The following is a 14,319-nucleotide window of genomic DNA, read 5'->3' as shown; positions in this document are numbered from 1 at the left end:
TTTTAGAGACCAGAACACAAATTTTGTAGAGTCTGGGATTAATCATAGGGTAGGGCTAATACTCGATTAAGGTCATTACAAAGCCTTCAGGACCTCCCTGGGGAGGTCTTTGATGAGATTATGGGTGTTTTTGAACAGGCTAATCCGTTTTTGTTTTTGTTTTGTTTTGTTTTGTTTTGTTTTAAGCAGAATGAACAGAGCTGAATATGGTTGGAAGAGAAGGATTTCTCAAATTAGAAAGTTTCTCCTTAACTTCCTGTTGCAGCTTTTGAAAATTTTCAAGGTGAGAGTCACTCTAGTTTAAAAACCAACAGCAACGAAAAAGCTGCAGCTTCTCCTTCATCCTGGTTAATAAATAAATGCCTATTGTGGAGACTTAGAATGAGATTACATCCTGAAAGAGACCACATATTATAACCTGAGATTTAGCTAAAAAGGGAGAAGAGACACAAAGGATGGAGAGAAAAGACCCAGGAGTGGGCAGGAAAGCCCTGGATACCATATGGTTTTAATCACCTATGAAATAAATGGTTACTTTCTTCTGCCCCAAATTGAGTTTCTAGGCTCCTGACTTTCACTACCCTCTCCTGCCACAAATGCACACCTTATACAAGGATTTTTAGCTGGGAAGAAATGTCAGACATTACAGAGGAAATGTGCAAGGTCTCAGGTCATAGACAAAACTGAAATCTCATCATGCTTTTTAATCCATGAAAATAAATTAAAAATAGTGCATACACTGTGCTTCCTTTTTTTTTTTTTTTAAGACTTTTTTTTTTGTCTTTTTGTCTCTTTTGTTGTTGTTGTTGTTGTTTGTTGCTATTTCTTGGGCCGCTCCCACTGCATATGGAGGTTCCCAGGCTAGGGGTTGAATCGGAGCTGTAGCCACCGGCCTACGCCAGAGCCACAGCAACGCGGGATCCGAGCCGCGTCTGCAACCTACACCACAGCTCACGGCAACGCCAGATCGTTAACCCACTGAGCAAGGGCAGGGACCGAACCCGCAACCTCATGGTTCCTAGTCGGATTCGTTAACCACTGCGCCACGACGGGAACTCCGCTTCCTTTTTTCTTATTCTCTTCTTCTAAATTCTTTTCTAAATTTTTCTCAATGACTAGTGACTCAAAAATCTCGAATGTCAGAACAGAAATATTTAAAAGGTGTGCACATAGAGATTTGCATAAAAAATGGATCCTTCTACTCTGGGAAGAATTCAGGTATTACTCAGTCTTGGGCCTTGGGAAAGGGTGAGTCACTCTGGAACTCCCATCCTCAGAGTGAGCCTGACTTCACAGACCCCATTCATTCAACATGTGTGCAAGTCCTTGAAATAAAAACCCTGCAAACAAGCTGTGGCTAACTGGACACGTGAAATATTCAAACAAATAAATCTGTGATGTTATTCAAAAGCCTTATAAAAAATATAAAATGTGCATAACCACCCTCCACAGACTAACTCAGTCAGAATATCAGAGATGAGGTGTGTATATATATATATATATATATATATATATATATATATATATTTATATTTATGACATCCCAGGGAAAATATATATTTATCAAACAATTTTCATACTTGACCAGGGTTGAGAACTACCAGCATATTCCAACACTTTTCAGGATATAATTGTACTTTAGTGAGAAGAAATCTCAAGGTAGAAATATTTTGGAACTACATTATAGTTGAGGAAATGCATAAGTACAGTGTCACCCAATTTAGCTTGCCAGGGATTTATAATGTTACAATGGTTATGTCCAGGCACTTGGGGACACCACTCCTGGTCTAGGTCAGACAGCTCCTCTAGTAGCTGGCTGCTTTATATCCCTTCCATCTAAGTCTTCAATGCATTTCTCTTTTCTAGCCACCTAATCTTTACTTTGGTACGATTCATTTTCTTATTCATTTTTTCTGAATTAAACTGTCATTCCCATTGGCATGTTTTTACCTCTATAACATATACTATCACTCTCTCTATGTTCCTCACTTCCTTTCCTTTCTTGTCTAGGAAAATGTGCCAGCTGGTTCTCTTCAGTTCACACTCTTACTAGAAGTTTTTTGGTCACTTGCACTTTCTAGGACAGCTTTGCTTGTGCGGGCTTTCTCCCCTAAGTATTCTTAATACATTGAGATCTACTAAAGAAGACATTATTTGGACAAGAGAATTTCTGACATTATTCTTTCTTAAACATTTTTTTTCAGTTTTTATAAGAATGGTTATGAATTTGACCCTGAGCAAGGATAGCTACAAAAAAAAAAACAAAACAAAAAAAACAAAAAACAAAACACATTTTCTATCTGTATAACCTTCAGCAAGTTAATTAACGTCTCTCTGTGCCTTGGTTTCCATACAGCAAAATAAGGATAACAGAATAAAAAAGGTTTCTACCACACAGGATTCTTCAGAGGAATTAAATGAATATTAAATATTAAATTAGTATTTCAAAAAGGACCTGGCATCTAATTAAGTATGCGATAATTATTAGCCGACAAAAATCGTTTTAGAAAATATTCATGCCACAGAAGACTTTACTGAGGATGCAGCCAAGAATTAGAAGCTATAGAAGCATCTTCTTAAAGCACACTGTTATGTATCTCTCATACACATAAGTAAATACCTTAGAGAATTACTCAGAATATATGAGATGCCAGCATGCATGCCAGACGAAGTAAAAAATGCATTCAGGATGTCAAGGCAACCCAGGCTTTTTAATAAAATTGTTACACAAAATAATTTAACATTGTATTAATATTCTGCATGTTAATCACTGATTCGAAAAGAGAGAAGAAAAAAAAATGATGACTCAAAGTCTACAGAGGAAATCAAAATTACAAATACCTGTCTACACGTGAAAAATTTTAGTGGTTAAAGTTATGCATTTTTCCATTCTAGTCCTTATTAGAGTATGTAGCTTGTAAGAAGTGTCCAGCATTTTAGAGATCTTTTGTTTTTAAGCCTGTGTGGGTACATGAAGAATGCATTATGAGTTCCCAGTGTGGCTCAGCGGTAGCAAAGCAGACTAGGATCTGTGAGCACCTGGGTTCCATCCCTGGCCCTGCTCAGTAGGTTAAGTATCCAGCGTTGCTGAGCTGCCTTGTGGTTTGCAGTCACAGCTCAGATTCTTCATTGCTGTGGCGGTGGTGTAGGCCGGCAGCTGCAGCTCCAATTCGACTCCTAGCCTGCTAGCCTGGGAACTTCCATACGCCATGGGTGTGGTCCTAAAAAGAAAAAAAAAAAAAAAAAAAAGAATGCGTTAAGAACACTCTAAGACTATATCGTTATAACAGAGCAAGAATTTTTGCCTGTACCTCCCATCAGGTCTTAACCAACAGCGGCAGGTTGCCTCAAAAGATCACCGTTTGTTTGTTTTCCTTCTACTCTCTTTCCTTCTATTCTTCTATTCTGTTCAGGTAGCTCAACAGGGCCCAGCGATTCAAATAGCTGGTGAATAGTTTCTTCACGGATCCCTCAAATTTTCAGGGGGTTTTCTCCAAAATTGACCCCCAGCGGCCGGCCCCCTGTCTAGTTCATTCCCCCTTAGGACCTTCAGCACACTCCCTCCCCTCTCCCTCCTCCTCCCCCCTCCCTCCTTCTCCCCCCGCCCCCACTCCTCCCCACCTCTGTAAAGTTACACAACCACTGTGACAATTCTAGTCTTGACCACCAGATGGCGGCCTTCTCCTTACTCCCACGCTTTGCAAGCGGTTTTGCCAGAGGCAAAATAAGATACAGAATTTTAAATATAGTTCTCTTGATTTTTCGAATGTAGTGGGCGTTAAGAATTGATGAACAAGATCATAAAAATTACGAAACACTGGAAGAAAATGGAGATTTATAACGACGGTTTAAAAAATTAATAGGCCCCTGCTGCTGATGGCTGGTAATTGTGTTCTCCGGGGGAGAGTGGAGTGTTTCTTGAAATTGCAGCCTGTGAGAAATAAAACTAACGTAAAACTATTGCCCAACTGTAACATATCTTTCATGAGGTAAGAAGCTCATTATGATTAAGGAAACTTTTTGTCTGCTTTTGTGGCTGAAACGACACCTCTGTCCACAGGTGCCAAAGAGAAACAAGGAGACAGAGTTTTGGGTAAAAGGAAAAAAGAAAAGTTTTATTGCTTTGCCAAGCAAAGGAGGCCACAGCAGGCTAATGCCGTAAAGACTGTGCCCTGCTTTGGGGAAGAATTGCAGGGAATTTTATAGTCGAAAAGGAGGGTTTCAGACAAGAATCAGGATTGGGGCAAACATACATTCTTCTTTCTTTGGGGAAATCTTTTTTTTTTTTTTTTTTTTTTTTTGCTATTTCTTGGGCCGCTCCCGCGGCATATGGAGGTTCCCAAGCTAGGGGTTGAATCGGAGCTGTAGCCACCAGCCCTACACCAGAGCCACAGCAACGCAAGATCCGAACGTCGTCTGCGACCTACAGCCTTGACCCACTGAGCAAGGGCAGGGACCGAACCCGCAACCTCATGGTTCCTAGTCGGATTCGTTAACCACTGCGCCACGATGGGAACTCCTCTTTGGGGAAATCTTAGTCGATCCTGGCATGATCCTCATGGAGGTCATCTGCGTTATTGCTTAGAATAACTATTTGCGAAAAGGGTATGTTAATCAGAGAGATTAGAACAAACTAGGAAACTTTCTGAAAAAATCATGTGCTAATAATCTTTAGCCCACAGGCAATTGTGCTCAGGGTGCCTGATCTTCAGCTTACATGGGTTTGTGTTTAGGGTGCAATCCAATGAGGGAGAAGCACAAGGAAGGGCTCCAAGCTGTTCAATTTTAAAGTACCCATTTCTAAAAGAAGCATTAAGGAATATAAGTTTTAGGTATAAGATGCCTACAGCATTAAGTGCATTCCTTGAGAGGGAACCAGGACTCTGCACCAAGGCTGTGCTATTGTTGCTTGACAGTTCCTCCCTGGTCTCGGCATTCCCTTCCCTCCCTGATCAGCAGCTATTGGAACTGCCCGCTTGGAACTCAGGGAAGGCCAAGGAGACCAAATGAGGCTCATTTCCTAAAAACAAGAAATGGAGGACACAGAAAAGCGTTTTTGCCCAGGAGCCCCACAGGGCCCTGCTTAGTCACACTTCGAGTATGGGATATTTATTTATTTATTTTGCTTTTTAGGGCCGCACCCGAGGCATATGGAGGTTCCCAGGCTAGGGGTCCAGTTGGAGCTACAGCTGCTGGGCTGCACCACAGCCAAGGCAATGTAGGATCCGAGCTGTGTCTGCAACCAACACCACAGCTCATAGCAATGCCGGATACTTAACCCATGAAGCAAGGCCAGGGATTGAACCCAGAACATCAGGGTTCCTAGTTGGATTCGTTTTCACTGTGCCACAACGGGAACTCCTAGGGTGATATTTAAAGAGTAAGACTTTATCAGTGAGTTTCCACCATGATTTGGAGGTAAAATGACCAATGTGTTACTTAGATGATAATGTCTCTAGAGTGAAGAAAAATAATTCAGCTACCCTGGTTTAATGAAAATATTTCATAAAGCGAAACATTGAAGGAGTTCCTGTTGTGGCTCAGTGGGTATGAACCCCACTAAGTATCCATGAAGATGCAGATTCGATCCCTGACCTCGCTTAGTGGGTCAAGCTCACATTAACAGCCATGAGCTAATAATAGCTGTGAGCTGTGGTATAGGTCACAGACACAACTAGATCCTACGTTGCTGTGGCTATTGCATAGGTGGGCAGTTGTAGCTCCAATTCAACACCTAGCCTGGGAACTTCTACATGCTGTACTTGTGGCCCTAAAAAAAAAAAAAAAAAAAAAAAAAAAAGAGTTATTTTAAGAACTACATGAGACAATGCCTGGAAGTATGCTCTCAGAACAAAGTTTAGCACCAAGTAAGGACTTTTAAAATAAGTGTCAGCCACCTTATCATCGTCATAATCATCTTTATTATCATTTTCATTAACTGAACAAGGAGAGGGTATCAGCAGAGACCAAGTCCAGTGCTACTTCAAGTCTGGCATATAGGAGCGAGAGCCATTGCAAATGCAAGTATCCTTAACCTAAGGAAACCTATATGGTATCTTTGTGCAAACTAGAAAACGACATCCCTTCTCAAGCATTTCCCTCCCATTTTCTGGAAAACTCTCATATTACACTCAAACATGCATGATGCCTCTTCTGGAAAATGCGCCTCCTCGGGTTGTGCAGTGCACAGCCTTCAGAGCTGTACTACTGCCCAGATCTCTCTCTGATGGAAGAAACCACAGAGCTTGGTGACAGGTGAGTTCTTGAATAAGAGAGACAGAATTAAAAGGAAACTTGAGTGGGTCCAGGAAATGTCTGGATGTGTGTGTCAAATGCTGGTAGATGTATTAGAATGTATGTCCTGAGGTGAAGGTTCAAAGCTTTTCTCAGATGTTTAAAGGAATCATGAATCCCTCAAATTTCAGACGCCTCCTCCCACGGTTAGGAGATGAGATGACGTAGGTATATGGAGTCTGAGGTGACGCAGGAAATGAAGACTGGCTCTAGAAGCAGCTTGGGATTCAGGAGAGCAGATTCTGGGGGAGAGGTCACAGCTGGGGCCCCTCGGCAGGCAGGAACTCAGGAACCTAAATGGGGAAGCTCTTTGAGAGGGAACTGGAGAGGCTAAGAGCAGAGAGTTCCTGAGACAGTTCTTATTTTTTAGGTCCAGCTGTCTTTTGACATGAAGAAGGCCACAAGAGCTCCCTCTCTTTGAGTCTCAAAGAGTTAGGTCTCCTCCCCACCAGATCTGCAGGCAGCATGCACTTCATTCACATTCGGCTAAGACATAGTCCCCCGAGGCTGCTCCTGTAAAGATAAGACCCAGGGAAGAGGTATCACAGACTGGGGAAAGTCTCTCGTCTCCTCCCCATCTCGCTCCTCCGGCATCCACTCATCTCAACTCTGACCACTCCCTGCCCAAGGGGACTCCTAGATTTCGGAGACCTTCAACTCTCATCTGGAAGTTCTGGGTAGCTTTCTAACTGGTCTCCTTGCCTCCAGTCTCACCTCCTAACAACTCACTCTCCAGACCAGAGAGATTGGGTCCCTCCTTGCTTATTTAAGTCCCTGCTTTTTCCAGCCCCCTCAAGTGCTCACAACATCATCAGACACCCCAAAGTCCCCCAGGGCTCTAAGGGAGCTGGTTTCTGTCTGCCCCTTTCCCGGGCAACATGGATGCTTAGGGAGGAGAAATGCAGATTGGCAAGTATGCAAAGTCAAGGGTGAGGTATGATAATAGCTTCTCACCTCCCCCCCCACCCCCAGCATGCCTCACATTCTCCCATTTTCATGTTTGCTTCATCTGCATGAATCTCCCCTCCTCAACTTCATCTGAAAATATTCTACTTCTTCAAGATCCAGAAGCCTTTCTTGATTCCCAGACAATGAATATGATCACCCCTTCCCTTGACACCCCAAAGCCTTTGCCTCCTATCTGCCTTAGGACCTTCGGGACTCTTCTTAAACTGCATCAACCTGTGTTACGGATTTCATTCCCTACTAGACTTGGGTTCTGAGAATAGCGGCAGTGACTCAGCCTCAAAACACCTGCACTACAGAAGCGTGCAAAATAATAGGCACTCACGAGATATTTGTTGAATTAGGAGCTTTCATTCCGAAGAAACCTATTAATTCCTGCTCCCAGGGAGGTGCCAAGGCTCCCAGAGAAAAAGAGAAGGCTTCTCTCAGATGCCAAACCCCTTTGCCCTCCCTTTGCCCCACCTCCTGGAGGAGAATTAGTGCATCCTGGGAGCCAAGGTACCAGGAAGCTTCCTCTGTTTTCCTACTTACTTAAAGCCTGCCTTCTCCTTAAGATTCTGAACAAAATTCCAGTAAAGATGATGACACAAACAGCAATCCCACTGATGATTCCAATGACCAGGGTGCCAGACAGCGAGGGCTCTGAAACAGCAAAAGCGAGTGAGAGCCCGTGACCGCTGCCCCAGCCCAGGGCAGACCCTTGCTTTGGTAACCACTCCCACCCCATCCACACCAGGTTTTCCCAGCCCCTGGCTCTCATCCATACCCCAGCGGGCAGTGAGGGGCTGATCCAGGCCTGGGTGCTCCACCTGGCAGCTGTATCTCTGCTCCTCCCCAGGGAGCACCACCAAAGCCACCCAGCTCTGGTAGGTCCCATCCCCGTTGGGCAGCACATCCCTGGGCTCAATGTCCTTGGCATCCAGTGGCTGCCTGTCCTTCAGCCACCTCATGGTGATGTTCTGGGGGTAGAAGTTCAGAGCCTGACAGCGTAGAGTGGTCACCGCAGATGCCACGTGATGAGTCACCTTCACCAAAGGAGGCGCTGGAGAGGAAGAAGGAAGGATCTGGAGGGGGAATCTTCCTACCCTGGCTGGGAAGACCAGAACTTTCACTTCCCTTTCTCTACAGGATGGAGGAAGGCGTTACCCTGTGCAGACAAAGCAAGTGTAGGAGAGACAGACCATTTTGTGTCCTAAAACATGTTCCCGGATTTGGTTTCAATGTGGTGTCACATGGAGAGCAGACAAGGTCATATCAACTTGTTCTCTGATCTCACATGTAAATAGGCACAGTTGTTGCCCATATCCCATGTGCTTTGTTAATATATTAAGTTGAATCAGATAAAATTGCTCCTTATGAGGATCAAAAAAGGTTGAGTATGTACTACTGGTAATCCCAATGTTCAATGTTCCCAATAAGTATTCTTATAAGAAGGGGTCTTGGGAATTCCCGTCTTGGCGCAGTGGTTAATGAATCCGACTAAGAACCATGAGGTTGAAGGTTCGATCCCTGGCCTTGCTCAGTGGGCTAAGGATCCGGCGTTGCTGTGGCTCTGGCGTAGGCCGGTGGCTATGGCTCCAATTAGACCCCTAGCCTGGGAACCTCCATATGCCGCGGAAGCCGCCCAAGAAAAAAAAGGGGGGGGGGGCCTTGTTCGGTAGCCAGCCTTCAGCGACCACCTTACAAGGTGTGACAAGTGACTACAGCCATATTCAGTGGGAATGACCTTTAACTGTCAGGATTCTGCTACTGTGATGGGTTGCCTCACTCATTCATTTCTTGCCTTGGTATTCATGTGAGCATGAGCATTTCTGAATTCCTGAAGGTTATAAATTCATGTAGGGTTCTTGGTTAAATCAAGAGAAAAAAAAAATCATAGTTCTTTCGCTACATGCATGGATTAAAAAAATTAAAACCACAGCATATGATAGGCTTTTATCCCCGTTGGAAGCTGGAAAGCTCAGGGTGGGGAACTCAGACCTCGGCTCCTTGCCAGAGTGTCACACAACCTTGGGCATGTCTGAAACCCCACCCAAGATCCCGTGCCCTGCATCCCCCTTCCCTCTGTCACAAGAGGAGCAGAGGGTGCTCCTGCCTTACCTTGCTGGTCCAGAGCCCCTCTCCCCAGCTCCAGCAAGCGCCGCAGCTGCTCCGGGCAGTCCCGCTCCAGGTAGGCTCTGTTCTGCTTGGCCCGGATCTTACTGACTTCCCACTCCAGCTTGGTGGCCCAGGCCCTGGGCTCTGCCGCCCCCCAGTCCAGCGTCTCAGGGTGGAACTCCAGGTGGTCCTGCCCATCGTACCCATACTTCCAGAACCCTCTGGTGCTGTTGTCCGCTTGCACTTCACAGCCCAGGATCACCTGCAGGGTGTGGGACTCTGGCAACACTCCCAGCTTCGTTACTGAAACCAAAGGAGCAGGTCCCTGTTTCCACTGTGATGGGACTGAATGACCTCAGGAAGCAAAGTCCAGCCCTCTTCCCTGCACCCCCCACCCCAAAGCTCTCAAGCTCCTGGCCCTCTGATGCCTCCCCCCAGAACAAGGAGACAAGGCGAGGCCCCACTCCACGTACTCTTGCTGTAGTTGTGGTTGTCCATGATGGTCCAGAAGTCCACGGTGAACATGTGATCCCACCCTTTCAGGCTCTGGCTTAGCTGCAGCCACAGTTGGTTGGAGGCCTTACCCGAGAGCCAGGGGGCGCGAGGCTCTGCACGGCGACTCTCGTGATTGTAGGACACAAACAGCTGGTCGTCCACGTAGCCCAAGGCCTCAAACAGGGGCAGCCCGAGATCTGGCTCCGAGGCGCCCATGAAGAGGAAGAGCAGGGAGTGTGGCCCTGGGGAGAGGGTGATAGGCCTTCTCTGTGGGTCAAGAGGGGGCTGAGAGGCAGAGCCTCCACATGTCTTCTTCCTATTTTTTTTGCTTTTTAAGGCTGCACCTGCCACGTATGGAAGTTCCCAGGTTAGGGTAATTGGGGCTGTAGCCACTGGCCTGCACCAGAGCCACGCTGGAACTGAGCCACATCTGTGACCTACACTACAGCTCACAGCAACATCAGATCCTTAACCCACTGAGCATGGCGAGGGATGGAACCTGTGTCCTTATGGATGCTAGTCCAGTTCATAACCTGCTGAGCCATGATGGGAACTCTGTCTCCACATCTTCTGAATTAACTCCTGCCAGCTGTGTCTGGTCCCACCCTGTGAAAGTGAGCGGTGGTGCCTGCCTCCCCTCCCCAGGGCTGGCCATCTGCTCTCTTCTCTGTCCATCCTGTGTGGATGCCCCCCCCCCCACTGCCCACCTCATCCCTGTAGCCCCCAGCCTCAGTCCCAGTGCTCACGTAATCTCCCCTGGAGGCAATGGATTCTAGAAAATCCCATCATGTGTCTCTCTAGGGCAGTTGAGCTCAGGAGTTGGTGCTCAGAGCTACTTAGATCCAAGTCCAAAGGAATTACTGTTGGTTTTTTTTCCCTCTATTTTCATCTCTAAACCTTTTCCTTTGTATAGGCAGACCTCATTTTATTGCAGTTTGCAGATCATGTATATTTCACAAATTGAAGGTTTGTGGCAACCCTACCTCAAGCAAGTCTATTGCTATCATCTTTCCAACTGCCTTTGCTCACTTTGTGTCTCTGTGTCAGAGTTTGGTAATTCTTGCAAGATTTACAACTTTTCATTATTATTTTTTGGCCACTCTCATGGCATGCAGATGTTCCTGGGCTAGGGATTGAACCTGAGCTATAGAAGTGAAAACACAAAATCCTTAACCACCAGGCCACCAGGGAGCTCCTACCCAACTTTTTCATTATTATTAAATTTGTTATGGTGGTCTCTGATCACTGATCTCCGATGTTTCTATTATAAAAAGATTACAATTCTCTGAACGCTCAGATGATGGTTAGCAATTTTTAGCAATAAAGTATCTTTTACTTAAGATATGTCCATTGTTTTTGAAGTTCTCCTGTGGCACAGTGGGTTAAAGATCCCACATTGTCACTGCAGTAGCTCTGGTCACCGCTACGACACAAGTTCACAAGTTCAGTCCCTGGCCTGGAAACTTCCACATACAAAGCCAAAAAAAAAAAAAAAAAAAAAAAAAGGTTATGTACTCTGTTTTCATCCACAATGCTACCTAAACTGTCTGGCATGTAGTAGGTGCTTAATATCTACTTGTTAGATGAATAAATGTTGACTTTTAGATTTTTGTCTCTGGCCCGAATTCTAGATTCACACACTCCAACTGCTTAACTGCCTATGTGATACCACCAGTTGGATAATCTCAAACTTACCAAGTTCAAACCCAGACTCTTGATTTCCCTCAGACTGCTTTTTATTCTGCCTTCACCATCTCAGCAATAGCATCATCTATCACCCCATTGCTTGGGCCGATAAAAATAAATACAGTAAAATAAAGTAATTAAATAATAGAATCACCTTCGACGTCTCTCCTTCTATCACGCGATCCTTTTAGATCCTTCAGCAACTTCCTTCAAAACGTATCCAGAATACAAGCATTTCTCACCACCACCTCTGCTCCCATCTGGCCCAGTCCATCATTTCCTGTCTGTCTGCTCACCCTGTTTTTATTGCTGCTCCCTTCACTCTACTTTCCCCAAAGCAGCCAGAGCAATCTTTTCAACAGCCATGCCAGCGATGTCACTCCCTGGTCAGAATGGCACTGCCGCCTGTGGGACCCCTGGGGACTTGCCTGAGGCTCCTGTGCTGAGCCCATCACCTGTTCTTGGCCTCCGCACCTCCACCCCTAACTCCGCTGCACCTGTGCTCTTGCTCTTCTTCGTCTGATGATTCTTAACCCGGATAGCTCATCTCCTGGGGGACATTTGACAATGTCTGGAGACATTTTTGGTTGTCATAACTGAAGAGTATACTCACATCCAGTGAGTAAAGGACAGGGACACTGCTCAAGGTCCTACAATGCACATGACAGTCCTCACAACAAAAAAATATCAGTGGTGCTGAAGTTTCACATCCTTGCCTGGTGCTCCTGTCCTGTCCTGGAAGCGCTGCTCCCAGTCAGCATCACCCTTATTTCCTCCAGATCCCTGCTCCGAAGCCAGCCAGGGAGAGTGGCCTGCCCCACCTGCCTGCTTCACAGGTCTTCAGGGCACCCACTGCTACCTGATGCTCTATATCCTTTTGTTCCTTTGTGTATTGTCATCCCCCTCCTTGCAAGCAAAACATCAGAGGACTCAGCTTCCTGCTCACTCCCCTGGATCCAGAAGATCACAGCGCATGGGTGATGCTTCTTCTCTGCTGGTGACTAGTGAATATTTCTGTTCATCAAATTGTACAATTCAACCTCTAAGGTAGTGTGTCTTTTAAGAATCACAGTTATGAAGTGGCCTCAAAGGCCAGAGTGACATTGAACAAAGTTACCGGTAAGCAGGTCTTATCTCATCCTAGTCATCTATAAAGTGTGGACACACATACTGCCTACCCTCCAAATGTGGTGCTGAGGCTACAGGACAGTGTGTAAAGCATCCGGAGCCTTGCCAGACAACAGAGCAAACTCTGCCAGCTAAGGTTATAACCAGTGCTAATACTTCACTTAACATCAGAAAAAGAGCCTACTTACAGAATTTTTTGTTACCTGGGCAAAGGATTTAACTTGAGGTCATTAGTGGTAAAATCAACACGTTAATAGCGCCAATCTCCCAAATGCAAAGTCAAGTCAAACAAGATCACTGACATGAAGGTGATTTAAAACTGAGGCCATTCCCTACATGTTAATTGCCATCACTTTGGCATCTTTTAGTAAAGGCTGCCTAATTATCCAATACTGTTAACAGTGCAACTCAACAACCCCTTGGATGAAAAGGGGAACTGTTAGATTCAGTTCAAAAAGTTCAAAAATAACCGAGATGTCATTTTTCCAGGCAAACGAACAATCAATCGCCAAGATTAAGGCTCTGGGCAATCTCCCTCCATAGCCTCCTACCTACCCCGCGGTGGCCTCCGCCCCTGGTCTCAGCAGAAGGGGTGGGGTCGGGGTAGGATTCAGATCCCCCCACAAGCCGCCACACACCCCCACTTGCCAGCACCAGTGTTTCTGAAGTGGAAAACCGGCTGTTTCTGCCGTGCGTCCTGTCAGCGCAAAGTCTCCAGCCCTTTGAGCCCGCCCGGGTGTGGAAACACCAAGGGGCGCTCGGGCCAAGGTCGCCCTGGGTGAGAAGAACTTCCTGTTTGGGGATGATCAGAAGGGAAACGACACAACCAACTACAGATACAAGAAAACCGAGACCCGACTCCAAGGACCCCCAATCTTAGCTCGGCCTCCAGCAGAAAAGATTTGCATCTAAAAGCGTCAAGGTCGGGGGAGGGAGTGGGTGGTTCCGAGTGTCACTTCTTAGAGCAGGGACTGCGGGCGGGCCGAGGGTGTGGGGGGAGGCGAGATGCGGGGGGCGAGGGGCCGGCCGGGAACCGCATCTGCACCCCCAGTGGCCGGTGTCCCCTCCGGGGAAAGTTGGGGGAGGGGCCTGCGCACCCGGCTGAGCAGTCGCTCCGAATTCAGCAAATTCCAAAGCCCCAAGAAAAGCTACTTTCGATTTTTCCGCGCCCCTCTCTGGCCCGCAGCCCCCGGACTCACGCGGCGCTCGCTCCTGCGTGGCCACGGTCCGCAGGAGGATCAGGAGCAGAAGCGCCGGCCGGGCTTGTGGGCCCATTTCCCGGCTCGGACCGCGCTTCCAGGTGCTTTTCGGCCGCTTGGCTGGGGCGGGGAAACCGAGGTGGCTCAAGAAGTCACCCTGGAGCCATTGCCAAGGCTGCGGGGATCCCAGATGAAACTTCCTGGGCAGTGAGATCCTTTTCCGGGGCCAATGGGGAAAAGAAACGGATCGCCTGTACTTGAACTCTCTCTCCTGCAGCTCAGAGTACCTGCTTAGGAAACACTTGTGACCCAACTGTCCCTTTGGTTTTTATTTTTTTAGGCTGCGCCCACGGCATATAGGAATTCCCAGGACAGGGCTCGAACCTACTGCAGGTCAGTATCCAAGCCACTTCACTGCAGTGACAACTGTGGATCCTTAACCCACTGTGCACAA

General features: G+C 46.6%; 1 protein-coding gene across 4 annotated transcripts; it reads right to left on the bottom strand.

Moving 5' to 3' along the window:
• Positions 1-5,901: 5,901 nt before the first annotated feature.
• HFE (homeostatic iron regulator) lies at positions 5,902-14,065 on the bottom strand. 4 transcript variants are annotated; one of them, XM_084966867.1, is made up of 6 exons: positions 11,693-14,065; positions 9,831-10,196; positions 9,361-9,660; positions 8,027-8,302; positions 7,792-7,902; positions 5,902-6,807 (listed from the first exon to the last, which is right to left on the bottom strand). In XM_084966867.1, exons 2-6 carry the CDS (start codon positions 10,066-10,068, stop codon positions 6,767-6,769), a joined length of 966 nt encoding a protein of 321 aa, XP_084822993.1. In that variant the 5' UTR covers positions 10,069-10,196; positions 11,693-14,065; the 3' UTR covers positions 5,902-6,766. The 4 variants fall into 4 exon arrangements, with proteins under 4 accessions (XP_084822993.1, XP_084822992.1, XP_020954085.1 ...); XM_084966866.1 differs by having other exon boundaries at positions 13,866-14,065; XM_021098426.2 differs by having other exon boundaries at positions 9,831-10,094; positions 13,866-14,065.
• Between the last annotated feature and the right edge of the window lie 254 nt (positions 14,066-14,319).

Source organism: Sus scrofa, chromosome 7 (genome assembly GCF_054392235.1).
Source record: "Sus scrofa isolate SSC_HxYL_T2T_F1_AM1 chromosome 7, Sscrofa_HxYL_maternal_Yorkshire_Landrace_v2.0, whole genome shotgun sequence".
Classification (NCBI taxonomy): domain Eukaryota; kingdom Metazoa; phylum Chordata; class Mammalia; order Artiodactyla; family Suidae; genus Sus; species Sus scrofa.
This window is presented reverse-complemented; position numbering and strand designations above follow the sequence as displayed.